This window comes from Bombina bombina, chromosome 7 (assembly GCF_027579735.1).
Source record: "Bombina bombina isolate aBomBom1 chromosome 7, aBomBom1.pri, whole genome shotgun sequence".
Lineage (NCBI taxonomy): Eukaryota > Metazoa > Chordata > Amphibia > Anura > Bombinatoridae > Bombina > Bombina bombina.
Window position 1 is genome coordinate 101,545,720 of NC_069505.1, and position 27,906 is coordinate 101,573,625.

The window sequence follows — 27,906 nt, forward strand, 5'->3', positions numbered from 1 at the left end:
TTGGTGTTAGAAAATCTAGTTTAAGCATGTCTTATACTTTTTGTTTAACAAGGTACATAGCATTTTTGTGCACTGCATCTTTTTTTATATATACATAGTACACTTAGTAATCTCTTTTTTGAATTTTGAAACTGCACTGGGTTGTAACAGTCACCATATTATATCTGTCTTCTGATCTTTTGTGCTAACCAGAAATAAGGACAGACTGTATTCAAAGGACCATTAAATATAGCAGCATTGCATAATCAAGTGCACAATAAAAAGATATGCAATAACACTTTTTCTGAATTTCAAATGAGCAGTAGATTATTTATTTTTTTATACTTTTTTCCACAATTGCTGGATCCTTGTACCATGTGACTGCCATCAGCCAATCACAGACTAGTATATGTATACACTGCAAACCTGTGCACATGCTCAGTAGGATCTGATGCCTCAAAGTGTGCATATAAAGACTACAAAATTTGATAGAAGAGGTAATTTGGAAACTATCAAAGCTTTACACTTTTTCTGAATCATAGAAGTTTAATTTTGACTTTAATGTTTGGGTCCAGCACAAAATTCTTGCCTTAAATTGGCATATATATAAATGTATACATATCAGCCAGTCTTATTTATCACTACATTTATTGTTCTGCAGTAGACTACTAGCAATGACAGGTCTATTAATGGCTACTGTTACTAAAAACAGACTAGAAGCTCTGCCTACCAGAACCATGATCAGAAATCTACTGTTCTTTTTACATATATGCATTGCATTTCTGCATTTAAGTTTCCATTACATTAGAGTAATCATATAGCGCTTTGGAGCTAAATTTATTTTTGAGGGGTTTTTTTTGGCTGTCATTATTGGGTAAAAAGCCAGTTTCATAAACATTTGAGTTCTTGCATCATGCATATATATATATATTTTTTTTTTGCCCTGCAACCAATTTGTCAATTTGCCTTTTTGTTCAAATAAGTCCTTATAAATGTGAGAGCATTTCTACTATTGCATTTACAAGGTGTATAATGTTAGCCTTATTAAAATTTGGTACTTTAAGCAAAAAAATTAAAAAAACATTTTTAAAAAAAAGATATCGTCATTTTTACAATGGTTCATGTTATAGACTATTCACAATAACAACCTTACACTTTATGTAAACGCTCTTCAAGAGAATAAATTACCAGCAATACATAAACTCTCATGATTCAGGTAGAGCATGCAATTTTACTTTTAATTTGTTTATGTTAGAAAATGTTCTTTTCGCTTAGTATCCTTTGTTGAAAAGCATACTTAGGCATGCTCAAGAGCAGCAAAGCACTACTGGGAGCTAGCATCTGATTGGTGGCTACAAACATATACTACATTCACAGTATGCACTTTAGAGCTTTAATGAAATAGTATTACATTATATGTTTGATAGGGGTCTGGAGCTGAACTCATTAACATCACATTGACTTACATTATATAAATAATTAACTTTACACCGACAAAAACTTATTTTGCATTTGTTTCTTATGAAAAGGGTAACCCAATGTAAACCAAGGGCTACCTATATTATAATAATCTAGAAATACAGCTTTGGAAGATGTCCCTACCAGCCATTGAGAAATGCATGCCACAGTGCACAAACATGCATTCCCTGTTAGTTTCAATTTTAAATAGAACGTATTGCTGCACTTTCAAATGCACAACTCAAAAAAAAATGACTCTTTGCTAAGTATATATTTTGTTTCAATTTATAGAATTTCTAAAATGTGGTCATTTAGCCACCAAGTGAGAAACAAATAATCCAAATTGTCCTCTCACTTGAAAAAAACCATAAAGGCGTCTATGTATTAACCGGCGTGCGGACAAGCTTCTCAACTTGAGAAATTGTCCACGCGCCTTCACTGCATACGCACAGCAGATCTGTTTGTGCACAGGCAGTATGCATCATTACACACTCCGATGAGTATGTATTGCCCATCCCCTTGTGCGAGAAAGAAGCGTCTGTCAATCACCACGAGTGAGCAAGTTTGGGGTGATTTCTCTTCTCCACATCTGAGGTCTAATGTCCGCTGCTTCATACCTTGCGGGAATCAGGCTTGCATGCGCTTATGCTGCTTCATAGATGGAACCTAAAATGTGTGACCGCAGGAAGCATTAGATGTACCTATGTTTAAATAATCAAACATACCTAATAAACACACTAATAATAAAGCAAGTGAATGTCATAGTAGGCAGTTTGTTAAATGTGAAAATATAACCATTATAAAACTCTCTCTTGTTTATACAATAAGTCCATGCCTTGTAGTAATATGATCAGAACGACTGTATCTAATATTAATCCTTTGGTTGCTATGCAATGAACTGCAGAGTTGCTGGTTGGACAGGGGATTAATGCATCTCTTGTGCTTTATAAATATGCTCAGTCTGATAACTCAGGGATTCTGGGGATTTGCTTGACAAGGTCTCTGTATTCTTAGTGAATCCATGTCACATGACAATAATAATGATGATATCAGGTACAAATAAAGTATGATTATGACTAATAGTGACTGTCTAAAATACTCCTTGCACTGGCTACTGTACCATGGGGCATTTTCCGTACCTTTGTAATTGGGCAGAATCCTAGCAGGACATGTTGGAGATTCTGTTTAAAGGGACATCTCTATTCACAGTTTACAATTTTTTACTTCTTTGCAATGCAATAAAGGCACCACTGTCTATGCCCCTTGTAAGGCATTTTCCCATTAATTTACTCCGTGCCAACTCTGGATTGGCTGCAAACATGCACACAGCCAGTTCAGGGTTGTTATGAAGGTAATTCATTTATGTTTTCATTTGGAGGGCAGTGGAAAGTAACAGTGAGAGTAAATGAAAGTAAGGGCAGCAGTAAGTAGAATTAAAAAATTAAAGGGACATAAAACCCCAAAAAATTATTTCAAGATTCGGGTAGAGAATACAATTTTAAACAACATTCCAATTTACTACTATTATCTAATTATCTTCATTCTTTATATATATTTTGTTTAATAAATAGCAATGCACATGGATGAGCTATTCACATGAGGCAACCAATCAGCAGCTACTGAGCATATTTAGATATGCTTAAACACAAAGGATATCAAGAGAATAAAGCAAATTAGATAAAATAACTAATTTGGAAAGTTGTTTAAAATCGCATGCTCTTTCTAAATCATGAAAGAAAAAATTTGGGTTTCATGTCCCTTTAAACTTTCAGGTTAAGAAAGAGCATGCAATAAAAAAAAATTACCTAGGTAGGCTCAAGACCAGCAATATACTAATAGGAACTAATACATAATACTTATGTATTAGAGCATTGTCTTTTTTCCAGTGTTATGTTCCTTTAAAGTTAAGCAACAGCAGAAAAAAGGGGCAAAATAAATGATAGTGGATTGCAAAGTGTTTTTGCCATGAATTATGAAACCTATTATAAGGGATTGAAATGGATTTATATGCCCCTTTAAATAAAAAATGTAATTACATATAACTATTGAAAATAAAACAACATTGTGATGTAAAATCATTATTTATTTTGCTGGCTTTTGCTGTATAATACATTGCTTGTCCCACACTCCCTAAAAAGGCCGAAAGTCAAGTTCTGTAACATATGTATGCAGCAAGATAATGCCTGTAGCAGATACATTCTACACAGTGATTGCTTAGAGCAACAAACAAAGTCATTAACAGGTAAGTGGCCATCAATAAATGAGATTATGGGGCCGATTTATCAAATGTTGGGCGAACGTGATTCGCTGTAGCAAATCATGTCTGCCAAACATCGCTAAATGCTAACAGCCTACTCTGTTGGCATTTATCATTGCACAAGCATTTCTGGTGAACTGCTTGTGCAATGCCGCCCCCTGCACATTCGTGGCCAATCGACCACTAGAAGGGGGTGTCAATCATCACTTCAGAGGTGGCGGACGAGTTAAGGGGCAGAAGGCTTGCACGGAATAAGCAGCATCCGGCCCCAATATATCCACCATGGGTTTTAAGTATGTTGCCCCCACAATGTGCAGAGTTTTACAGTTCATTAATAAAGTGACAATTATAAACTATTTTAAATGTTTTTTAATATGTCTTAAAGTAGCTAAAGTGATAATGAAATAAAAATGTCACTTTCATGATTCATTTAGAGTATGCAATGTTAAAGGGACGCTAAATCTAAACGGTTTCTTTCATGATTTAGATAAAACATTTTAAACAACTCTCCAATCTACATCTATCTAATTTGTTTGTTCTTTTGGTATCCTTTGCCTACATAAGATCAGGAGCTGGCGCTAGATGCTGATTGGTGGCTGCACATATATACCTATCATCATTGGCTTACTGATGTGTTCAGCTAGCTCCCAGTAGTGCATTGCTGCTCCTTCAATAAAATATACCAAGAGAATATATCACAATTGAAAGTTGTTTAAAATTATATGGTCTAGAGCTGCAACAACTAATCGTCATAATCGATAATAATCGATTATGAAAATAGTTGTCAACGAATCTCATAATCGATTAATCGATTAGTTGGTTTGCAATTAGTTGGTCTGTGCACAACACCAGCTGCTTCACTCCAATGAACTACTGCATATGGTATTGTGTTTTATGGTTATGTCCTTAGCCTAAAGGACGTCTACAGACGTCTACTTTTCACTTTTTCAATACAGTATATGTTTACAGCTACTCCTGGCTTATGTGCAACCCAGATATAATAGTCATCATTTGGATTGTTTATATTAAATCTGGTGATTTGGAACTATGCTTTGCATGATATAGTGCCAAGCTTGTTATTTACACCTTGCCCCTAGATTGATGGGAGTTATTTAAATTGATGTGCACTATTATCTGTTTGCACAATTATTAGCGTATTGCTTGCTATTGCTGATTATATGTACTGTATAAATAAATGTGTAAGGCTTTGTCCTGTTATTGATATACAGTCCTTAGCGCTTTTGATTTTTGTAGTTTTTTTATATTTTTAATAAATTGTGATAATATGTACCAGATTCAACCTTTATAAGTATATATTTGTTATTTTTACAGCAGACTAGATATTTCCCCTAACCTTATAGCTGGTTATTTACCATTGCATATAGATATTCAAGATATTTTTATGTTAGAATGAAGTCAAGGGTTACTTTATTGAGAGGCCCCTTGCCAAGGTAGAAAACACTTAGCATTGGTGAAGAGCTAACAAAGATAAATATCCCACTTTGGTGAAATTGGCAAAAACCCTACTTATACACCTCAACAGCCTTTTCTCTGCTGCAGGAAATATAGCTGCAAACAGAGAACCAGCCTTAGCCAGAAGAATGTGGACATGCTGAGATTTTTGCATTTCAATGCAAAGTTTCTGAAAGAGTGAATAACAGAATGTTATTAACAGTGATAGTCTAACTCTTTCTAGTTCTACCTCTTTTCAAACAGTTTGTGGTTTTGTTTTGTTTAATTATAAAATTGTGCTCTGCTGCTTAAAAATTGAAGAAACAGTTGTGTTAATGTAAAGTTTTAGTCTGAAGTTTATATTTGTAACACTCATTATGTGGATTTTATTTAAAACATAGAAAACTATTATTGATTCTCTTTTTATCCGATTAGTCGATTAATCGAAAAAATAATTGGCCGATTAATCGATTATGAAAAAAATCGTTAGTTGCAGCCCTAATATGGTCTTTCTGAATCATGAAAATAAATTTGGGTTTCATGTCTCTTTAAACAACTTTCCAATTTACTTTATGTTGCTTTGTTTCTCTTGTTATCCTTTGTTGAAAAGCATATCAAGGTGTGGATTTGTGGCTGCACATAATATGCCTCATGTTATTGCATTACCCAGTTTGCAAAGCTACCTTCCCTCCTCATATTTTGTGTGAGCTATTGGTTTGAACTGTTCTCCAATCAGCGCTCTAGCCGTATGGCAATTTTGTTTTGTAGCTAGAGCGCCGATTGGAGAACAGTTCAAACCGTTTGCTCACAAATAAGTATGAAATTTGAAGTGGGCGGCCGGAGTGCAGGGTATTAAAAAGTAAGTTACCGCGCATCCAGGGGCGGACTGATAAGCTAGGCAAATAGGACCTGGAACAAGGGCCCAGCATCTCCTGGTCTCCCAGTGTGCTGCTTAAGCTGGGGCTGACAATAGAGCAGCTAAGTGTGAGTTAAGTGGGGGCCCTTGTGCCTGGATGTGGGGTTTGTTGCTCGGTGGGGGCCCTGTCAAAGGGTCTGTTATGGAGTGTGTGGTCTGGCCCTGGAGGTTGGGGGCCCTGTCTCTGGCCCTTGACGGTGGGGTCCCTAGAGTTTGGGGGGTCTGGTGGGGGCAGGGCAGGGAGACTTCCATGTTCATTTGCATACATTTGGGTCAGTGTGAGACAGTGGGGGCCTTCCCTAATTTTTGCCAGGAGCCCTGATTGGTCTCAGTCCGCCCCTGAACGCATCTTAATTAGAAGTGATCTATTAATGTCCCTATAAAATATCTCTTAGATTCTGGACTTGATTTTAAAACATGTACAATTTACCATCACTTTAAGGAAAATAAAGATCTTTAGGTTTTTAAATTTTTGTTTGCACTTTGTCTTTACAATGCCATCTATCTTTGTTGTTTATCTAAAATAGGACAAAATCTGTGATATAAAAAAGAGCGTACTTACTGAACAATGTTGCAGCCCTATTTGTCATGTCCTAGAATTCTATTGATTGTATTGGCTAAAAACTCAGTGTTTTTTTTTAAAGAAATCCCTCAAGAATTATCTAATAATTAGGTAGGTAGCATTATTTATTCATAGCCTTCCTTACGTCTGCCAGATGCCGAGTTCTCTGCAGTGTCCTTGTGGTTAAGAAGTCATCTGATGCTGAAACTACACACCGCAAAACAACTGATGCTGCATTTGCAGAAAGGGATCCAAAACAACAGAGTGCAGGGTCAGATTATTCATGAGATACAAATTAGCTTTTCACGTTTCAAGGTCATTCCAAAGTCGTAGGGATAACGGTAGTTTGAAGAAAAAACAAACAAACAAAAAAAAACAGCTGCCATTTTTAAATCTACCACAAAAATGTCAAGGTTATATAACATCTTAGTATTTGTTTGTTTTCTTTGTGCACACAGGTCTGATTGTCTCATCAAAACCATCCGATCTGAAGGGTACTTTGGCATGTACAGAGGTGAGAGAAGAAAAAACACACGCTCACGCGCAGCCTTATATAAATACAGACTCTCATAAACGCATTCACACTCATACAGATTTATGTAACTGTGCACAAACATGCACACAAAGTGGCCGAATTATCCTTATATAAATACAGACTCTCATAAATGCATTCACGCTCATACAGATTTATGTAACTGTGCACAAACATGCACACAAAGGGGCCGAATTATCCTTATATAAATACAGACTCTCATAAACGCATTCACGCTCATACAGATTTATGTAACTGTGCACAAACATGCACACAAAGGGGCCGAATTATCCTCATATAAATACAGACTCTCATAAACGCATTCACACTCATATAGATTTATGTAACTGTGCACAAACATGCACACAAAGGGGCCGAATTAGCCTTATATAAATACAGACTCTCATAAACGCATTCACGCTCATACAGATTTATGTAACTGTGCACAAACATGCACACAAAGGGGCCGAATTAGCCTTATATAAATACAAAGTCTCATAAATGCATTCACGCTCATAAAGATTTATGTAACTGTGCACAAACATGCACACAAAGGGGCCGAATTATCCTTATATAAATACAGACTCTCATAAATGCATTCACGCTCATACAGATTTATGTAACTGTGCACAAACATGCACACAAAGGGGCCGAATTATCCTTATATAAATACAGACTCTCATAAACGCATTCACGCTCATACAGATTTATGTAACTGTGCACAAACATGCACACAAAGGGGCCGAATTATCAAGCTCCGAATGGAGCTTGATGCCGCTTGTTGCGGACACAGAAGTTATGAAGCAGCGGTCTAAAGACTGCTGCTCCATAACTTGTCCGCCTGCTCTGAGGCGGCGGACAGAAATTAACCCGATCAAATACGATCGGGTTGATTGACACCCCCCCTGGCCGCGAATCTGCAGGGGGCGATATTGCACAAGCAGTTCTGGCGTATGCTGTCGGAATTTATCGATGTGCAGCGGACATGATATGCTACATCATATCATGTCCGCTCCCACTTTGATAAATTTGCCCAAAAGACTTAAAATACGTGTGTACGCACACACAGACTCAAACACATTGAATTTTTCACTTTATTAAAGGGATATTCCATCCAAAATTGGAATCCACATGGATGTATTTTAGTTTTGAATAGAAGCATTTTCATAATATAAATGTATTAGCAAATATGCTTCTAATAAAAGCTATAGCTGTTTCACCTTGCACCAGCATTTTAAACACAGCACTTTTTTGGAGAGCCTAAGGTATTTGTACCATCTCATAATGACTCAATATGTTAATTACTGACATGATACAAGCCCCACTGGGGCTCTGAGCAGCTGCATTATTTAAAATGCTGGTACACTGAGAATATCTAGAAGCATTTTTGCTAATACATTTATATTGCAAATATGTTTCTATTCAAAGATGTAATTCATCTATGTGCTTTTAAACTTTTACCGGAAAGTCCCTCTAAGGTCAAAATAAAGCACACACATCTTAAAGGGACATTTTAAAACAACAAATGACATGCTCTGATTCATTAAATCATATCATGTTTTCATTAATAACCCCAGCATACTTTGCTTCATAGATGCTAATGAAGTTGCTGAGGGCACTCGTAAAGGCGTGACCATGTTTGAAATTAATTTAATTTCTACTGTATTTGCCATAGGTGTATTTGTGAGCATTACTGCTATTAAAGGGACACTGAACCCAAATTTTTTCTTTCGTGATTCAGTTAGAGCATGCGATTGTAAGCAACTTTCTAATTTTATTATTATTATCAGGTATTTGTAGAGCGCCAACAGATTCCGCAGCGCTGTAAACATAGTCGGTGTACAGGATAGCTTTTGTAGGGGTCAAGTGGGTAAAGGGCCCTGCCGAGAGTTTCACTGTTGTAGTCGGCTCTTATGAAGTGATCTGTAAACAGCTGGGCCCATAGGCTTACAATCTAAGGGGTTCAAGGGGAAAGCAATGGCGTTAGGAAAGGTTAGTGTTGGTTGTATGCATCCCTGAATAGTAAAGTTTTTAGGGAGTGCTTGAAGCTGTTAAAACTAGGGGAGAGTCTTATGGAGCGAGGCAGGGAATTCCACAAGATGGGGGCCAGTCTGGAGAAGTCCTGTAAACGGGAATGTGAGGAAGTAACAAGAGAGGAAGAGATCCTGAGCTGATCGAAGGGGACGGGAGGGAGAGTATCTAGAGACAAGTTCTGAGATGTAGGGGGGCGCAGTGCTGTTGAGAGCTTTATATGTCAGGGTGAGGATTTTATGTTTAATCCTAGAGGCAAGAGGAAGCCAGTGAAGGGATTGGCAGAGAGGTGCAGCAGATGAAGAACGACGAGTAAGGAAGATGAGCCTGGCAGAGGCATTCATAATGGATTGTAAAGGAGCTATGCGGCAGCTTGGTAGACCAGAGAGGACGGAATTGCAGTAGTCGAGGCGGGAAAGGATGAGAGAGTGGATTAAAATCTTGATTGTATCTTGTGTAAGGAAATGTCTAATTTTAGCAATGTTTTTAAGGTGGAAGCGGCAGGCTTTAGCCAAGGACTGAATGTGAGGAGTGAAGGAAAGATCAGAGTCAAGTGTGACCCCAAGACATCGGGCGTGCGGGGTAGGGGTAATGATGGAATTATCAACAGTTATAGAAATTTTGGGGGTGGAGACATTGGGAGAAGGGGGAAAAATAAGGAGTTCAGTTTTGGAGAGATTTAGCTTAAGGTAGTGAGAGGACATCCAAGTTGAGATGTGAGAAAGACAGTTAGTGACACGGGTTAGTAAGGAAGGAGGTAGGTCTGGTGCAGAGAGGTAGATTTGGGTGTCATCGGCATGCAAATGGTATTGAAACCCATGGGACTTTATTAAGGAACCTAGTGACGACGTGTAGATTGAAAAGAGAAGGGGACCAAGGACAGAGCCTTGAGGTACCCCAACAGAAAGTGGTAACGGGGCAGAGGATGCTCCGGAGAAGGCTACACTAAATGTACGGTTAGTCAGATAGGAAGAGAACCACGAGAGAGCTGTGTCACAGATGCCGAAGGATTGGAGGGTTTGGAGCAGAAGAGGGTGGTCAACAGTGTCAAAGGCTGCAGACAGGCCAAGGAGGATAAGCAGAGAGAAGTGGGCTTTGGATTTTGCTGTAAGTAGGTCATTGGTAACCTTGACAATTGCTGTCTCTGTAGAGTGATGGGAACGAAATCCAGATTGCAGTGGGTCAAGAAGAGAGTTTAGTGTAAGGAAATGGGATAGACGTGTGTAAACTAGCTTTTCGAGGAGCTTTGAGGCAAGAGGGAGTAGGGAAATAGGGCGGTAATTGGAAAGGGAGGTTGGATCAAGGGAAGGTTTTTTGAGGATAGGTGTGACCAGAGATGAGGGAAATATACCAGTGCTGAGGGAGAGGTTGAAAATGTGTGTGAGTATGGGGGTGAGGGTAGAAGAGAGGGAGGGGAGTAGCTGTGAGGGGATGGGGTCGAGGGGACAGGTAGTGAGGTGGGAGGACAGTATAAGGGCAGAAACTTCATCCTCATTAACAGGGGCAAAAGAGCTGCATTTTTGGATATTTGTGTTTTGGGTGATCGTGAGCTTTTGAGGGGGTGGGAGATTGGAAGTATGTTGAGAGCTGATTTCGCTTCTGATTGAGTAAATTTATTTTTGAAGTGGCTTGAGCTGAGAGAGAGGTTGTGTTAGGAGGTGGGGGTGGGCGGAGAAGAGTGTTGAACGTGGAGAACAGACGTTTAGGGTTAGAGGAAAGAGTAGAGATGAGATTAGAAAAATATTGTTGTTTATAAAGATTAAGGGCAGAATAGTAGAAGTTCAGGATGAACTTGTAGTGAAGAAAGTCAGCTGAACTCCGAGAATTCCTCCAATGTTGCTCAGCAGTATTATCAAATTTTCTTCATTTTCTTGGTATCTTTATTTGAAATCCATTTTTGGTGAACAACCTGGGTTGTTCTTGCTGATTGGTGGATAAATTCACCCACCAATAAACAAGTGCTGTCCAGTGCACTGAACTAAAAATAGCTTAGCTGCCTTCTTTTTCAAATAAAGATAGCAAGAGAATGAAGAGTAGGAGTAAATTAGAAAGTTGCTTAAAATTGCATGCGCTATCTGAATCACAAAAGAAAAAATTTGGGTTCAGTGTCCCTTTAACATCTATAATTGTGTGTAGTGCCCAACGCATGATATCTTGCACATCAAACGCAAACTGATGGGAACGCGGAAAAAACAGTAACTTCAAACTATAACATTTTGTAAACACACTTGCAAAACAATTTATGTAAATGTTTGTTGTTCTAAAATATTCGCATGTCTGTTTTGTTATGGTAAATTAGTATCGCTGGATAGAATGAAATAAGTCTCTAGGGGCCAACTGTGGGCACGAGATTGTTCACCTACACTTAGGCCCAGCATTCGGAATTTACGAAGACTATGGACTCATGTGAAATAACTCGTGTCACGTTTTTGTCTCGATATTTCGAAGTTTATGAGTTTGTCTCAGTTTTTCTTTTCATTTTCGTTTTGTTTGCTTTATAAAGTTTTGAAGGTTTTTATGATGCTGGTTTCTTTCATAGTGCAACACATTCAATCTCTCGAAAAGGTTACCCCATAGATACTGCCCCATTTATTATAAAGGAAAGTGATTTCCAACTTGCGGATGTGACAAGACCTAGTTGCAAATATTTATGAATTCCAAATTTTCTGTCTGTGATGTTGCAGAAAGTTTTTTCAGCGAGATAGTTTCGCAAACATATTTTATTAAATTTGGGCCCCTTGTTAAACCCCTGTAAAGAGGATAACATACAGGTATAATTCCTGTTTGGGAACTAAAAGCATTGTAGCTTTTTAGCAAAACACGACTGATGATGAGTGGGTATGTGTAACTGCCACTTGTGATTGGTTCTGCTTGGAAGCTGCAATGCTTGTGGGTATGGATTGTGGGGATTAAACGCATAGTTAGAATGAGTAATAAAAACATTACATTTACTAATTATTAAAAGCAGGTAATTTTTGCCTAAAATCATCTCTTTGATATGCCTACACAATGCAATGTCCATAAAGGGACAGTCTACTTGAAAATGGTTGTTGTTTAAAAAGATAGATAATCCCTTTATCACCCATTCCCTAATTTTGCATAATTAACACTGTTATATTCATATACTTTTTACCTCTGTGATTACCTAGTTTCTAAGCCTCTACGGACTGCCCCCTTATTTCAGTTCTTTTTACAAACTTGCATTTTAGCCACTGAGTGCTGATTTATAAATTACTTGACAGGAGTGAGCACAATGTTATCTATATGGCAAGTCTGGCTATAAAAAGCTACTAAAACACACTGAGGTAATAAGGGGCCTGTAGTGGCTTAGCAATAGGCAGAAATTTAAAGGATATATAATATATTAATTTAAAGGGACAGTAAACCTCAAAAATAATGTTATATAATTCTGCACTATGTGCAGAATTATATAACATTATTTTTAAGGTTTACTGACACTTTAACAATGTAGGTTGTGCAAAACTGGCGAATGCCTAGTAAAGGCATTATCTATTTTTTTTAAAAACAATAAAAAAATTAAAGTAGACTGTCCCTTTAAATGCACACAGAAGAGGTGCTCACCAAACACACACAACTAACATGTTGATTTCTTTTTACTAGGTGCAGCGGTGAATTTAACACTTGTTACACCAGAGAAAGCAATTAAATTAGCAGCCAATGACTTCTTCAGACAAGCTTTGTCCAAAGATGGGTAAGTCTGATAAGTACTATATGTGAAGTAACAAAACTAAAGACTTTAAACATGGTTACACGGTCAGTTCTATGGGCCCTATTTATTATACTGACAGCGGGGCTTGTCAATCATCAGAAGTGATTTTGGATTAAGATTTGGAAGCAGCAATATAAATACTAATGGCCTGATTACGCTTGGAGTGGAAACATTTGCACGCGAGCCATAAGGGGTTTATATCAGATTTTTGCACTCGTCGGGCTTACCACTGGTATTAGGAGTTTTAAGTAACAGCGATTGCGCTCAAGAATGATTAGAGCTCTGGTTAACTGATTTGTGAAACAAAAAAGTTGCACAAAACACATAAAAAATACCTAAAAAGTAGTTACACTCATAATGACACTATCTATTAAATTATTTTAAAAAAAATATTGCACACAAAAGTTATAAGGGCTCAAAAATATGTTCTGTACACGTACAAAAGCTTGGAGGCGCTGATCCACAGAAGAGGACATTCTGAGGCATATTTATCATGTTCGCCGCACATCGATAAATGCCGAGAGCATACGCTGTCAGCATTTATCATTGCACAAGCAGTTCTTGTGAACTGCTGATGCAATGCCACCCCCTGCAGATTCGCCGCTAGCAGGGGGTGTCAATCAACCCAATCGTATTTGATCAGGTTGATTTCTGTTCGCGGCGTCAGAGCAGGCGGACAAGTTATGGAGCAGCGGTCTTTCTGTTTTCCTGAAGGCTCGCCAGAAACAGGGACATCAAGCTCCATACGGAACTTGATAAATATGCCCCCCAGGCTCAACCGGTAATTCTACGTAGAAAGGTTCACAATCATGCAGTATCCACCAATATATGTGGAATAAATGATATATACTCACAAGATAGAGTTGGGTGTTCGACTCCTTAATAAAAAACAAGCACTAATATGAAATTTGTAAGCATACTTTTACTGATTTTAATCGCTCTTGAGAAAGACAGACTGTTGCCGTTGAAACGCGTTGAGCATATAAAAAACTTTCCATCTTAATGGGAGGAGAGTCCACTGCTTCATTCATTACTTGTGGGAATTAAGAACCTGGCCACCAGTTGGAGGCAAAGACACCCCAGCCAAAGGCCTAAATACCTCCCCCACTCCCCTCATCCCCCAGTCATTCTTTCCCTTTCGTCACACGAGGTTGGCAGAGAAGTGTCGGAAGATTTGGAGTAGTCTCTTATGGAGGATAGTACTCTTCACAATGGGACTGGAGTTTCAAGTAGTCCTGTCAGCATGGGTAAAAGTTAGAGCCTGGAGATGCAGGGAGTGTCGTCTCTGCAAAACCATCACGACTCAGATTAACAGCTCTAAAAGCAATCAGCGTTGACAAGTTTCACTGCCTGCTTTCTGCTCTCAAGTCCATGTCAGGAGCGATGCTACTAATCGCACTTGAAAGGCCGTGTTCCTGTTCCATGGCATAGATTTTGGTATAGAATCAAAGGTTAATATCTCCTGAGGGGGATTATTGAACAGGGGGGAATAATCTTATATGTTTATTTGATTTTATGCTGCTTTATGTGTGAGATGTTATGGGCTCATAGGCTATTAAGAAATATACTTGTTTCACTATTCCTGTTTATAATGTGAGGAGGCCTTAGTACCGCCCCCTCAATTATGTTCCATATGCCTTGATAATGTGATAATATCAAACATGTTTGATACCACTGAGCCGTCCACCTCAGAAGATGAAGTTCTTTCTGAAACTTCAGAGTATGAACATTCTGGGTCGGAGTCTGCTGCCTCTAAACCTCCAGCTGCGACTTTAGTTTTAGGAACTTGCGCTTTCTTCTAAAGGAAGTTTTTTGGCGAATTCAGTGGTTCTAGAGGCCAAATTGCCTGAGGAACATTTAATTCCTAAATTGGATAGAGTTTGAGGACAGGGTGGTACCTTATCCTTCCCTGCTCCTGTTAGATGGCGAACATTATTAAGAATGAATGGGACTGGATTGTTCCTCCTTTCTCCCTTTAACAAACCGTTCCCGGTCCTGGACTCTCAATGGAGTTGTGAGGTCCCATCCCTAAAAGGGATGGCGCTATCTTCACCCTTGCTAAACGTATTACTATTCCGTTTGAGGATAGCTCTTCGTTTTAAGAGCCCATAGATAAAGGATGTAAACTCTGTTAAGAGAGTTGTTTTCAACATACGGGATATTTGTTTCAACCGGAGGCTGCCTTTTCTGTTCAGTCCCGTCGGGCTCTGGCTGAAGTCATGGTCTGTGGATATGACTTCTAAGTCTAGACTTCTTTCCCTCCCCTTTAAGGGAATGATTTTGTTTGGTCCAGGCCTGGACTCAATTATCTTCACGGTCATGGGGGCAAGGGTGCCCTTCTACCGCAAGAGAATATGAACGAGTCTAAGGGACAATTTTCGTTCTTTTCGTTGTGATAAAGCCCACGTCAGCAGTCCTCCGCTAAGCCTGAGCAAAGCAAGAGCTCTTGGAAGCCGGTTCAGTCCTGGAATAAAGAGGTCCCTGGTCCTCTTCTGGATCGTGTAGAGGGCAAACTGTCGATCTTTTCAGTCGCTTGGTTCAGGGACGTGCACGATCCATGGGTCCTGGAGGTCATAGCTCAGGGTCACTATATAGGTTTCAAATCTCAGCCACCCAAGGGCAGTTCCTTCTCTCTCTTGTCTTCCTGACCAGAAAGGAGGGAAGCCTTTCTGGGGTGCGTACGGGATCTGTCCTCTGAGGAGTTATTGTCCCGGTGCCTATAGCAGTGAGAGGTTTGGGATACTATTCAAACCTTTTCGTAGTTCCAAAGAAGCAGGGAACTTTCCGTCTGATTTGGACCTGAAGTGCTTAAACAAGTTTTTAAATGTCCCCTCGTTTAAGAAGAAGACAATAGGTCCATTCTTCCCCTCGTTCTAGAAAGGCAGTTCATGACCACGATAGATCTGAAGGATGCTCCCTTCACGTACCAACCCTCAAGGACCACTTCCAGTTCCTAGGGTCTGCGTTCCTGGACCAGCACTTCCAGTTTATTGAGCTTCTGTTTGGTCTAGCTGGTTAAGTGGTGAGCATAACTGCCTTCCAAGTAGTTGGCCCAAAGCAGCATTCATCAAGAAGATTTTTGGAGAGTGGACCATTCGGAATCTCTCCTCTGTCTTCTTTGATCCCATGGATGAAAGCTAAATCTAAAGAGAATTCTTTTGTATCGAGTACTAGGGTGAAATTCCTGTGTACTATAATAGTCTCAATAGACATGATAATTTTTCTAACAGACCAGAAATGTTGCAGGCTAGCTTCAACATGTCTTGCCCTCCAGACCTCCTTAAGGCCATCTATGGCTCGGTGTATGGAGGTGATTGGTCTCATGGTGTCCAGCATGGACATCATTTCCTTTGCCGGGTTTTACCTCAGACTGTTGCAACTGCGCATCCTGAAGCAGTGGAACGGCGATCATTCGGATCCGTCTCAACAGATTACTCTGGACAACAAGTGATCCTGGTGTTTTTGTCCGGATCACTTGTCCCAAGGGATGTCCATCTCAAGACCATCCTGGGTAATTGTGACAAGGAAGGCACAGGGCCTATGGACTCAGGAGGAAAAGCTCCTTCGAGATCGCATTTTGGATCTTCAGCAATATACAATGCTCTAAAGGCTTTGCCTCTGCTGGGTTCGTCCCAGTTTATCAGATTCCAATCAGACAATATATCCTCGGAGGCTTACATCAACCATCAGAGGGGAACGAGAAGCTCCCTAGCTATGAGGGAAGTATCTCGGATCTGGAGTGGGCGGAGACCCACATTTGTTCGCTGTCAGCGATCCACATTCTGGGTGTGGAAAACTGGGAAGCGGATTTCCTCAGCAGACAGTACTTTAATCCGGGGGATTGGTCTCTCCTTCCCGAGTGTTTGCAGAAATTTGCAAGAGGAATATCTTATGACGTCTCATTACCAAGTTACCCAGATATGGGTCGAGGTACAGGGATCCTCATGCAGAGCAGATGCATTAGCGGGGCCTTGGAGGTTTAATCTAATTTATCTTTTACGTCCGTTACCACTACTTCCGAGTGTAGTGGCTTGATTCAAGCAGGCGTCAGTGATACTGATTGCTCTGTCTTGTCCGCGAAGGATAGGGTTCGTGGACTAGTGGGGATGTCATTATCTCTTCCGTGGAAGTTACCGTGTCTCAGGGATCTGCTGACCAAGGTCTCTTTATTCATCTAAGTCTAGATCTCTAAGGCTGACTGCGTGGAGATTGAACGCTTAGTCCTAGCCAAGGAGAGGGTTTCTGAGAGTGTTATTTTTACTCTCATTCAAGCTCGTAGCTGGTTGCTCGTCACATCTATCATAAGGTGTGGAGGATCTTCTTATTCAGTTCTCCAAGATGAACTGGAGAAGGGCTTTCTGCAAGTCCCCTGAGGGGACAGATTTTGGCCCTGTTTGTGTTACTGCACAAGAGGTTCGCTGAGCTTCCTGATGTGCAGTCACTTGTTAAGGCTCTGCTAGGATCAGACCTGTGTTTAGATCTATTGCTCCTCCTTGGAGTTTAAATCTTGTTCTTTAGGTTTGTACGGGCTCCACTGGAGCCTATGCATGAAGTAGACATTCAATTATCGTCTTTGAAGGTTCCTTTTCTACAGGCTATTGCTTCTGCGCGCAGAGTATCTGTGATTACTGCCTTGCAATGCGTCCCTCCTTATCTGGCTTTCCATGCTGATAAGGCTGTTTTACGAACCAAGTTAGGTTTTCTTCCTAAGGTTGTGTCAATTTGTGACATCAATCAAGTGATTGTGGCTCTGTCAGGGTTTTTTCCCTGCTTTGTTTGCCATGTGCTGCTGGCAGCCATTTTACTCACCTCTGTTGCTGACTCTGTTGCATAGTGTGTGATGCTGCTCATTTGCTGCATGCCCTTTTATGTCCAGACTGGTGTACATCATCCATGTGAGACAGGTTGCAGTCTCAGAATTGTGATGTCATCACTTATTTAAAGGGCCTCTGTTCAGTATGCTTTACCCTTGCGTTGTCTCAGAACTGTTTGTGAGTTCCAGTTCCTGTGTATTACCTGGCTGTCTGACGTCCCTCCTGGTTTCTGATCCCTGGCTTGTTCCTGACTCTTCTGTTCTCCTTGTTCCTGATTCTGGCTCATCTGACTACTCGCTTTGATCCTGACTCGGCTCATCTGACTATTCGCTTTGTCTCCTGACTCAGCTCGTCTGACTACCAGTTCTGGTTTTGACTCCTGGCTTGTTATTTGACTTGTGGACTTTTTTATTATTTTTTGCTATTAATAAAGGTGTGATTATTTTTGCACTTCTTGTCTCAGTCTGATTCCTGGCACCCTGACATTACGCAAGGGCCATGAATCCTGATTGTGCTAATAATTCACCTTTACCTACCATAATTTCCAGGACCGATGAACAGGATCACCGCTTGGATCAATTTGCACTAGCCCTGCAAACCCTGCTGACTCACACTGCACATTTGGATCAAAGTGTCCCACAAGTTATGGCTGCTCCTGTTTCTGCTGCTGCACCTAGTCCTACCAGGAGCATGTCCGGTTCTGCACCTCTACCTCAGCGATATGGAGGTGATCCTATTCAGTGTAGAGGGTTTTTGAACCAGGTGGGCATTTACTTTGAGATGTTACCTCAGGCGTTTCCCTCTGACAGAGCTAAGGTGGGATTTCTCATCTCGTTACTCTCTGACACAGCTCTTGCGTGGGCTAATCCTTTGTGGGAGACTAATAAACCTGTGATTTCAAATTACCCTGAATTTGTGGCCTCCTTTCGAAGGGTATTTGATTTTCCGGCTTGCTCATCCTCTGCTGCTAAATGACTCATGTCCATTCAGCAAGGTACAAGATCTGTTGCTCAGTATGCCATTGAGTTCCGTACGCTTGCCGCAGATGTAGGTTGGAATAATGAAGCCCTTGTTGCCACCTTCTTTCAGGGGCTCTCTGATGCGATTAAAGATGAAGTTGCTGCCAGAGATTTACCAGAGGATCTCGAGGCATTGGTGTCTTTTTTTTTTTATCCTAATTGACATCGGACTCATTGAGAGGCCCTCTTTCAAGGAGCGCTTGCAGATGCCTGTTCCGTTGTCTCCTACGTGTTCGTTCCCACCCATGCCTCTCTCTCCTCCCATGTCTCCTGGTCCCGAGTCACCAGGTACTGCTGAGCCGATGCAGTTGGGATTCACACGTCTCTCTGCGGCGGAGAGGGCCTTTAGGAGGAGGGAGGGGCTCTGCCTCTATTGTGTGTTACAGGGCCACCTTTTGAAGTCTTGTCCTACACGGCCGGAAAAACGCTCACACCTAAGGTCCTGTCGGGGGTAGACCTTGGGTGGTTTATCCTCGTCCCCGGAACCGCTTAAGGAGAAACCTTTGGTCATGGTTGTCCTTTCCTGAGTGGACTCCTTCATAGTCACCCAGGCTCTTGTTGACTCCGGTGCTGCAGGCTATTTTATTGGCAGTGCTTTTGTATCAAAACACTCCATTCCTGTTTTGCCTCGGTCCGTTCCGCTTGCTATTGAGGCCATTGATGGCAAGCCCCTTCAGCCCGCACTCCTTACTCACGAAACCGCTCCGTTATCCATGGCTGTTGGGGCTCTCCATTTTGAAACCCTCCAGTTCCAGGTGATAAGTTCTCCGCATTTTCCAGTTGTTCTGGGTTATTCCTGGCTCCAAAAGCACAATCCCAGTCTCGACTGGCGCAGGTCCGAAATTTTGTCGTGGTCTCCGCAATGTATTTCCACTTGTTTTCAGAAACCAGTTAAAGTCTTGTACACTTCTTCGGTATCTCAATTGCTAGAGGAGTACCAAGAGTTCCTTGACGTTTTTGACAAGGTGTGTGCCGGTACGTTGCCTCCTCACCGGTCTTACGATTGTGCCATAGACCTGCAACCCGGAGCCATTCCTCCTCGGGCCCGGGTTTACCCTCTGTCTTTTGCGGAGAATTGTGCTATGGAGGAGTATGTTGCCGATGCTCTGTCGTGGGGGATCATCCGCAAATCCTGCTCTCCTGCAAGGGCTGGCTTCTTCTTTGTGAAGAAAAAGGGTGGCAAGTTAAGACCATGCATCGATTATAGGGGTCTTAATCATCTTACCATTAAGAATGCTTACCCTATTCTGCTCATTATGGAACTCTTTGACCGCCTCAAGGGAACTACAGTCTTTACTAAACTTGAGAGGAGCGTAAATCTTGTTAGGATCAAGGAGGGTCACAAATGGAAAACAGCATTTAACACCAGAAGCGGGCATTATGAGTATCTTGTAATGCCCTTTGGCCTATGTAATGCTCATGCTGTTTTCCAGGAATTTATTTATGATGTCCTACGAGATATGTTGTGGTGTATTTAGACGACATCCTCATACATTCACCCACACTTGAGGCTCATCGTTCTGATGTTACACGGGTTCTTCAGAGACTACATGAGAACGGCCTGTTTTGTAAACTCGAGAAATGCGAGTTCCATCAGACTCAAGTAACCTTCCTAGGTTATGTTATCTCCGTTGGAGGGTTCTCCATGGATCCTGACAAGTTGTCTGCAGTTCTGCAGTGGCCTCGCCCAGTTGGTCTTTGGTCTATTCAACTTTTTTGGGGTTCGCCAATTATTATAGAAAGTTTATTAAAAACTTTTCTTCCTTGGTCAAACCCATCACAGACATGACCCGTAAAGAGAATAATCCACTCCATTGGTCACCTACTGCCATTAAGGCATTTGATAGTCTTAAGACTGCCTTTGCTGCCGCTCCAGTTCTGGCTCATCCTAAACCTGTCCTGCCTTTCGTTCTTGAGGTCGATGCGTCTGAGACTGGAGTAAGTGCCCTCTTGTCTCAACGTCCTATGCCTGATGGCTCCTCGCATCCGTGTGGTTTCTTCTCTAAGAAATTGTCTCCAGCGGAGTGCAATTATGAAATTGGCGACAGGGAATTACTGGCTATACTTTTGGCACTCAAGGAATGGAGGCATCTTTTCTAGGGTACTAGCGTACTAGTGCTCATTCTTACTGATCACAAGAATTTAACTTATCTATCTGAAGCAAAATGTTTGTTGCCCCGACAGGCCAGATGGGTGCTATTTTTGTCTCGGTTTAATTATGTGGTCTCTTACCTGCCTGGTAGTAAGAATGTTAGGGCTGATGCCCTCTCTCGAAAATTTTCGCCTCTGTCCAAGGAGGAGTCTGTATCTACTCCAGTTATACCTCCTGACCATATTTTGGCTACCATACGTACTAATTTGACTTCTCCCTTGGGGGAGGAGATCCTGGCTGCACAAACCAATGCACCTCCTAAGAAACCTAGTGGTAAGTGTTTTGTTCCTGAGAATCTTCTAAATAAACTTTGCACACTTACCACTATCCTAAAGCCGCAGTTCACCCAGGCAAGAACCAAATGATTTGGTCTACAATCGACAATTTTGGTGTCCAGGTCTTCGTTCTGATGTTGCAGCGTATGTTGCCTCCTGCTCAGTTTGTGCACAGAATAAGACTCCTCGACTTCTTCTGTGGGTCTTCTTCAACCTATTGCTAATGGTGAGCGTCCTTGGACATATCTTTCCATGGACTTCATTGTTGAGCTCCCTGTTTCCAATGGCAATACTGTTATCCTTATGTTGGTTGACCGTTTTTCTAAAATGTCACATTGCATTCCCTTGAAGAAGCTGCCTACCGCTCAGGAGCTTGCTTCAATTTTTGCCCGGGAGGTCTTCCGTTTACATGGGTTACCCAAGGAGATAGTGTCGGACTGGGGTAGCCAGTTTGTCTCCAGATTTTTTAGCATTCCTTTTGTGCTAAAATGGGGGTCCAGCTTTCCTTCTCCTCGGCATATCACCCTCAATCCAATGGGGCTGCGGAATGGTCTAATCAAGCTCTTTAACAGTTCCTCCCTATGTCTCAGATAACCAAAATAATTGGTCTGAACTGTTACCTTGGGCAGAGTTTGCTCGTAATAGTGCTATTAATGCTTCCTTTAAGTTATCCCCGTTCATGGCGAATTATGGGTTTCAACCATCCTTGTTGCCCGATTCATTCATGTCTTAGTGTATTCCGGCTTTGGAGGAGCATCTCCGGCAACTCCGTTCCACGTGGGTGCAGATCCAGGATTGCCTTCATCGTTCTATGCAGCGCCAAAAGTTCCAGGCTGATCGTAGGCGTCTGCCCGCGCCTTTCTACCAGGTTGGTGGAGAGTTTGGCTGTCCTCCCGCAACTTGAACCTTTGTGTGCCTTCCAATAAACTGTCTCCCGTTATGTTGGTCGTTTTCGATTACTCCGAAGGGTCAATCCTGTGGTCTACGCTCTTGACCTTCCTCCTGCAATGCGCATCTCCAATGTTTTTCATGTCTCCCTCTTGAAACCATTGGTTTGTAATCGGTTTACCACTGTCTTGCCTCGTCCCCGTCCTATGTTTGTTGACAACCATGAAGAATATGAGGTCAGCTGCATTATTTACTCTTGTATGTCCAGGGGCCGCGTACAGTATTTGGTTCACTGGAGGGGTTACGGTCTGGAGGAGCGTTCATGGGTTCCCTCCTCTGATGTTCATGCTCCTGCCCTCCTCCGTGCCTTCCATGCCTGTTTCCCCAATAAGCCTTTTGTCCTCCCGCGGGAGAGGGGTTGTTGAGGAGAGCGTACTGTCAGGGTTTTTTCCCTGCTTTGTTTGCCATGTGCTGCTGGCAGCCATTTTACTCACCTCTCTTGCTGACTGTTGTTCATAGTGTGTGATGCTGCTCATTTCCTGCACGCCCTTTTATGGCCAGACTTGTGTACATCATCCATGTGAGACAGGTTGCAGTGCAATTGTGATGTCATCACTTATTATTTAAAGGGCTTCTGTTCAGTATGCTTTACCCTTGCGTTGTCTCAGACCTGTTTGTGAGTTCCAGTTCCTGTTTATTACCTGGCTGTCTGACGTCCCTCCTGGTTCCTGATCCCTGGCTTGTTCCTCACTCTGCTGTCCTCCTTGTTCCTGATTCCGGCTCGTCTGACTACTCGCTTTGGCGCCTGACTCGGCTCGTCTGACTACCAGCTCTGATTTTGACTCCTGGCTTGTTATTTGACTTGTGGACTTTTTTTTATTATTTTTTGCTATTCCTGGCACCCTGACAGGTTCCTCTCAATGGAATTCTGGATGTGGTTTGTGCCTTGAAGTCCTATCTTCAGACCATGTAGGAATTTAGACAAACTTCTTTCTCTGTTTGTTCTCTTTCCGGGAAGCGTGGGGGTCAAAGGGCCTCTTCGGCTTCCTTATCTTTTTGGCTGAGGAGTGTCCTCCATTTCGCATTGAGACAGCAAAACATAAGCCACCTCTGAGGATTACGGCTCATTCAACTAGAGTGGTGGACTCTTCTTGGGCCTTTAAAAACGAGGCTTCTATGGAGCAGATTTGTAAGGTGGCTACTTGTTCCTCTTTACATACTTTTGCAACATTTTACAATTTTGATGTTTTTGCTTCGGCGGAAGCAGCTTTTGGGAGAATGGTTCTGCAGGCTGTGGTGCCCTCAGTATAGGGTCCACCTCCATTTACCCTCCCATTTTTTTCATTCAGTGTCCTCTAGAGCTTGGGTATTTGTTCCCACAAGTAATGCATGAAGCAGTGGACTCTCCTCCCATTAAGATGTAAAACATAAATTATGCTTACCTGATAATTTCATTTCCATCTGTGGGAGGAGAGTCAACTACTCCCATCCGTTTCCTTGGGGGGTGGACCTAAATGTAATATCTGCTGGCACCATTTATACCCTGATATTCTCCTACTGTTCCTTGTTCCCTTAGCAGAATGACTGGGGGATGAGGGGAGTGGGGGAGGTATTTAAGCCTTTGGCTGGGGTGTCTTTGGCTCCTACTGGTGGCCAGGTTCTTAATTCCCACAAGTAATGAATGAAGCAGTGGACTCCCACATATGGAAATTAAATTATCAGGTAAGCATAATTTATGTTTTTTTACCTTACAAGTGATACGCTTGTTTTTTTATTAAGGAGTCGAACACCCAACTCTATCTTGTGAGTATATATCACGCATTCCACATATATTGGTGGATACGGCATGATTGTGAACCTTTCTACGTAGAATTACGTAACGCCTCCAAGCTTTTGTACATTTTCAATTCAGTCCGGGAGAAAACTGAGGGACGGCTGCGGTCACAGCTTAAGAGGAGAGTATTAATTTATTTCTTCCATTGTGTTACCACTGTATTTTGTTATTCTGAAATATTCATATTTTCATGTCGGGTTAGCGCTAAAGAGAATATGTGATTGGGTTTGCGCGAGAGTTTGGTGTTTTTTCACCACTTTTTTTCTCCATTGACTCCTATGGGGAAATACATGAACGCACACGTGATATTCTAACTTCGGCTTTTTGCGCTCGACTGGTTAGCGCACAATAGAAAACAGTTTACTTTCAACTTTTAATACGAGCGCAAACCCGACGCACACACAAAAAGTGCACTACTAGCACAGTTAATGCTCGAGCGGGAGAGTTAATTAGTGCTCCATTTGTAATCTGGCCCTAAGACTGCACTTCTAAGGCTAAAAAGCTGCATCCAAAGCTTTATATGTGGAGCCCTGTATGTTACCAATCTGACCTATTAATACAGACATGTTTTTCATTCTTTGTCAAGTTTATATGATTACATTTGTCTTCAGATGAGCATAGTAGCATGATAGTGAAATGCTTTAAAAAGTTAAAGGAACACTGAACCCAAATTTTTTCTTTCGTGATTCAGATAGAGCATGACATTTTAAGCTACTTTCTAAATTACTCCTATTAGCAATTTTTCTTCGTTCTCTTGCTATCTTTTTAAAAAAATCAGGAATGTGAAGCATAGGAGCCGGCCCATTTTTGGTTGAGAACCTGCGTTATGCTTGCTTATTGGTGGGTAAATGTAAGCCTCCAATAAGCAAGCGCTATCCATGGTGCTGAACCTAAAATGGGCTGGCTGCTAAGATTTACATTCCTGATTTTAAAATAAAGAACGAACAAAAATTTATAATGAGTAAATTAGAAAGTTGCTTAAAAGTTCATGCTCTATCTGAACCATAAAATAAAAAAAATGGGTTCAGTGTCCCTTTAAAGAGATCCAAAAAAGAGCGTTTTTTAGAGGTATGGGAACCCTGGGTCATGTATTCAGAAGTAACTCGTTGATGTGCTCTAAGATCTAGAGTGTTGGTAGACCGGACTCCCTCCCTCTCACAAAGAGATACTTATAAGAATAACTAGACACGAGAGTGGTGTACCCATGACAAATACTAATAAGTAATTCTTGTCTATGATCAGGAACTAAGTTAACAAAGCTAAAGGAAGATACTTTGGGGTAGAATTATCATACCCCGGGTGGACATGATTCAAATCATGTCTGCCCTGCATCTACTTTTCTGGTGAACTACTTGTGCAATGCCGCCCCTGCACATTCGCAGCCAATTGGCCGCTAGCAGGGCGTGTCAATCAACCCAATCGTATATGATCGGACGGATTGATGTCCGCAGCCTCAGAGCAGTCTTAAGACCGCTGCTTCTTAACTCAGCGGAAACAGAAGCATTGGGGCCAATATAGAGATTGTTAAATCGGCCCCTTTGTCTGTACTTTTAACCTGAGATTCTGAATATTAACTACATTGTAAAATGTTTACCCCTCATGTAAATGCTTTATTATCTGTGCAGAAAAGCTTGAACATTTTATTTATTTGTGAAAATCCAATAAAAATTATTAAAAAAAAAAAGTTAAAGGGATATGAAACCCAAAAATATTGTGTTGTGACTCAGACAGAGCAGACCATTTAAAAAAAGTTTCCAATTTACTTCTATTATCAAATTTGTGCTGAAGAGATACCGAGGTACGCAGCTAGAGCACTACATGGCAGGAAATAGTGCTGCTGCTATCTAGGGCTCTTGCAAAACTGCTTCCATATAGTGCTCTAGAGATGGGCCGGCTCCTAAGCATACGGCCCTGCTTTTCCACAAAAGATACCAAGAGAATGAAGCAAAACTGATAACAGAAGTAAATTACAGAGTTGTTTAAAATTGTATGCTCTGTCTGAATCATGGAGAAAACACATTGAGTTTCATACAAAAAATGCTTTATTTAGCTAGAATTTTTTTTTATTTTTTTTTTATAAAAGAATATCCTAAAGGGACACGAAATCCCAAAAATCTATTTCATGATAAGGATAGGGTTTACAATTTAAAAAAAAGTTTCCAATTTTCTTTTATTATCAAATTCACTTGATGCTGTTGATAACTTTTGTTTATAAGCTGTTATGTTTAGGAGTGTGCACGTGTCTAAAACACATGGCAGCAGTTTTGCAAAAATGATTTTAACAATGTTGCCTACCTAAGTATGCTCTTCAACAAAGAATACCATAAGGACAATTTAAATTTGATTTGTAAAAGTAAATTTGAAACTTTTTTTACTATGCTCTATCTAAATCATGAAAGCAAATGTTGTGTTTCATGTCCCGTTAAGTACTATGCATTAAACTACTGATAAATGGATAAAACTGCGTTTTTATGTAACAGGCATTCGGATCATTCGTTATGATCTATTTGTGGAAGAAAGTGGCTGCTTGCAGCATTCGGTCCTTTTCAGAGCCACATTTATTCTTTTGAAACTGAAACACACTAAGATCTGTGCAAATCCAGATCATAACGAATAATCCAAATGGCCATGTCTATTATACAATAATATAATGATCTAATTTGTTAATTATTGCGCCAATGCTTGCTGGCAGCTATGTGTTTATCTTTTGTAAAGTGCACACTTGCCAACAGTCGTGATTATTCCATTTGCATCACTGTGATGTACAATAATGGCTGAGCTACACAGTTTCACTGCTGCTAAAAATCCACTGTAAAATAGTCAGCCATCTTGTGAGTCTACGTCCATAATACTGATGCCACTTGCTGATCCTGTTAAAGCACTGTATGGTTAATGTAGTATTTAGAAATAGAGAAAAGAAATCAACACACATATATGTATATGTGTGTATATGTGTATATATATATATATATATATATATATATATATATATATATATATATACACAGTGGGGGAAAAAAGTATTTAGTCAGCCACCAATTGTGCAAGTTCTCCCACTTAAGAAGATGAGAGAGGCCTGTAATTTTCATCATAGGTATACCTCAACTATGAGAGACAAAATGTGGAAAGAAATACAGACAATCACATTGTCTGATTTGGAAAGAATTTATTTGCAAATTATAGTGGAAAATAAGTATTTGGTCAATATCAAAAGTTCATCTCAATACTTTGTTATATATCCTTTGTTGGCAATGACAGAGGTCAAACGTTTTCTGTAAGTCTTCACAAGGTTGTCACACACTGTTGCTGGTATGTTGGCCCATTCCTGCATGCAGAGCAGTGATGTTTTGGGGCTGTCGCTGGGCAACACAGACTTTCAACTACCTCCAAAGGTTTTCTATGGGGTTGAGATCTGGAGACTGGCTAGGCCACTCCAGGACCTTGAAATGCTTCTTACAAAGCCACTCCTTTGTTGCCCGGGCGGTGTGTTTGGGATCATTGTCATGCTGAAAGACCCAGTCACGTCTCATCTTCAATTTCCTTGCTGATGGAAGGAGGTTTACACTCAAAATCTCACAATACATGGCCCCATTCATTCTTTCATGTACACGGATCAGTCGTCCTGTTCCCTTTGCAGAGAAACAGCCCCAAAGCATGATGTTGCCATCCCCATGCTTCACAGTAGTAAGGTGTTCTTTGGTTGCAACACAGCATTCTCTCTCCTTCAAACACGACAAATTGTGTTTCTGCCAAACCGTTCTACTTTGGTTTCATCTGACCATATGACATTCTCCCAATCAGCTTCTGGATCATCCAAATGCACTCTAGCATACTTCAGACGGGCCCAGACATGTACTGGCTTAAGCAGGGGGGACACGTCTGGCACTGCAGGATCTGAGTCCCTGGCGGCGTAGTGTGTTACTGATGGTAGCCTTTCTTACGTTGGTCCCAGCTCTCTGCAGGTCATTCACTAGGTTCCCCCGTGTGGTTCTGGTATGTTTGCTCAC

The 27,906-nt window shown here is 41.0% G+C and overlaps 1 protein-coding gene across 1 annotated transcript in view; it reads left to right on the forward strand.

Moving 5' to 3' along the window:
- Positions 1–27,906, forward strand: part of SLC25A22 (solute carrier family 25 member 22) — a 202,772-nt gene that overhangs the window by 95,392 nt on the left and 79,474 nt on the right. The window contains exons 4-5 of the mRNA XM_053720217.1: positions 7,083–7,138; positions 12,809–12,899. Of these exons, the coding sequence (XP_053576192.1) occupies positions 7,083–7,138; positions 12,809–12,899 (147 nt within the window). The remainder of the gene's footprint in view (positions 1–7,082; positions 7,139–12,808; positions 12,900–27,906) is intronic.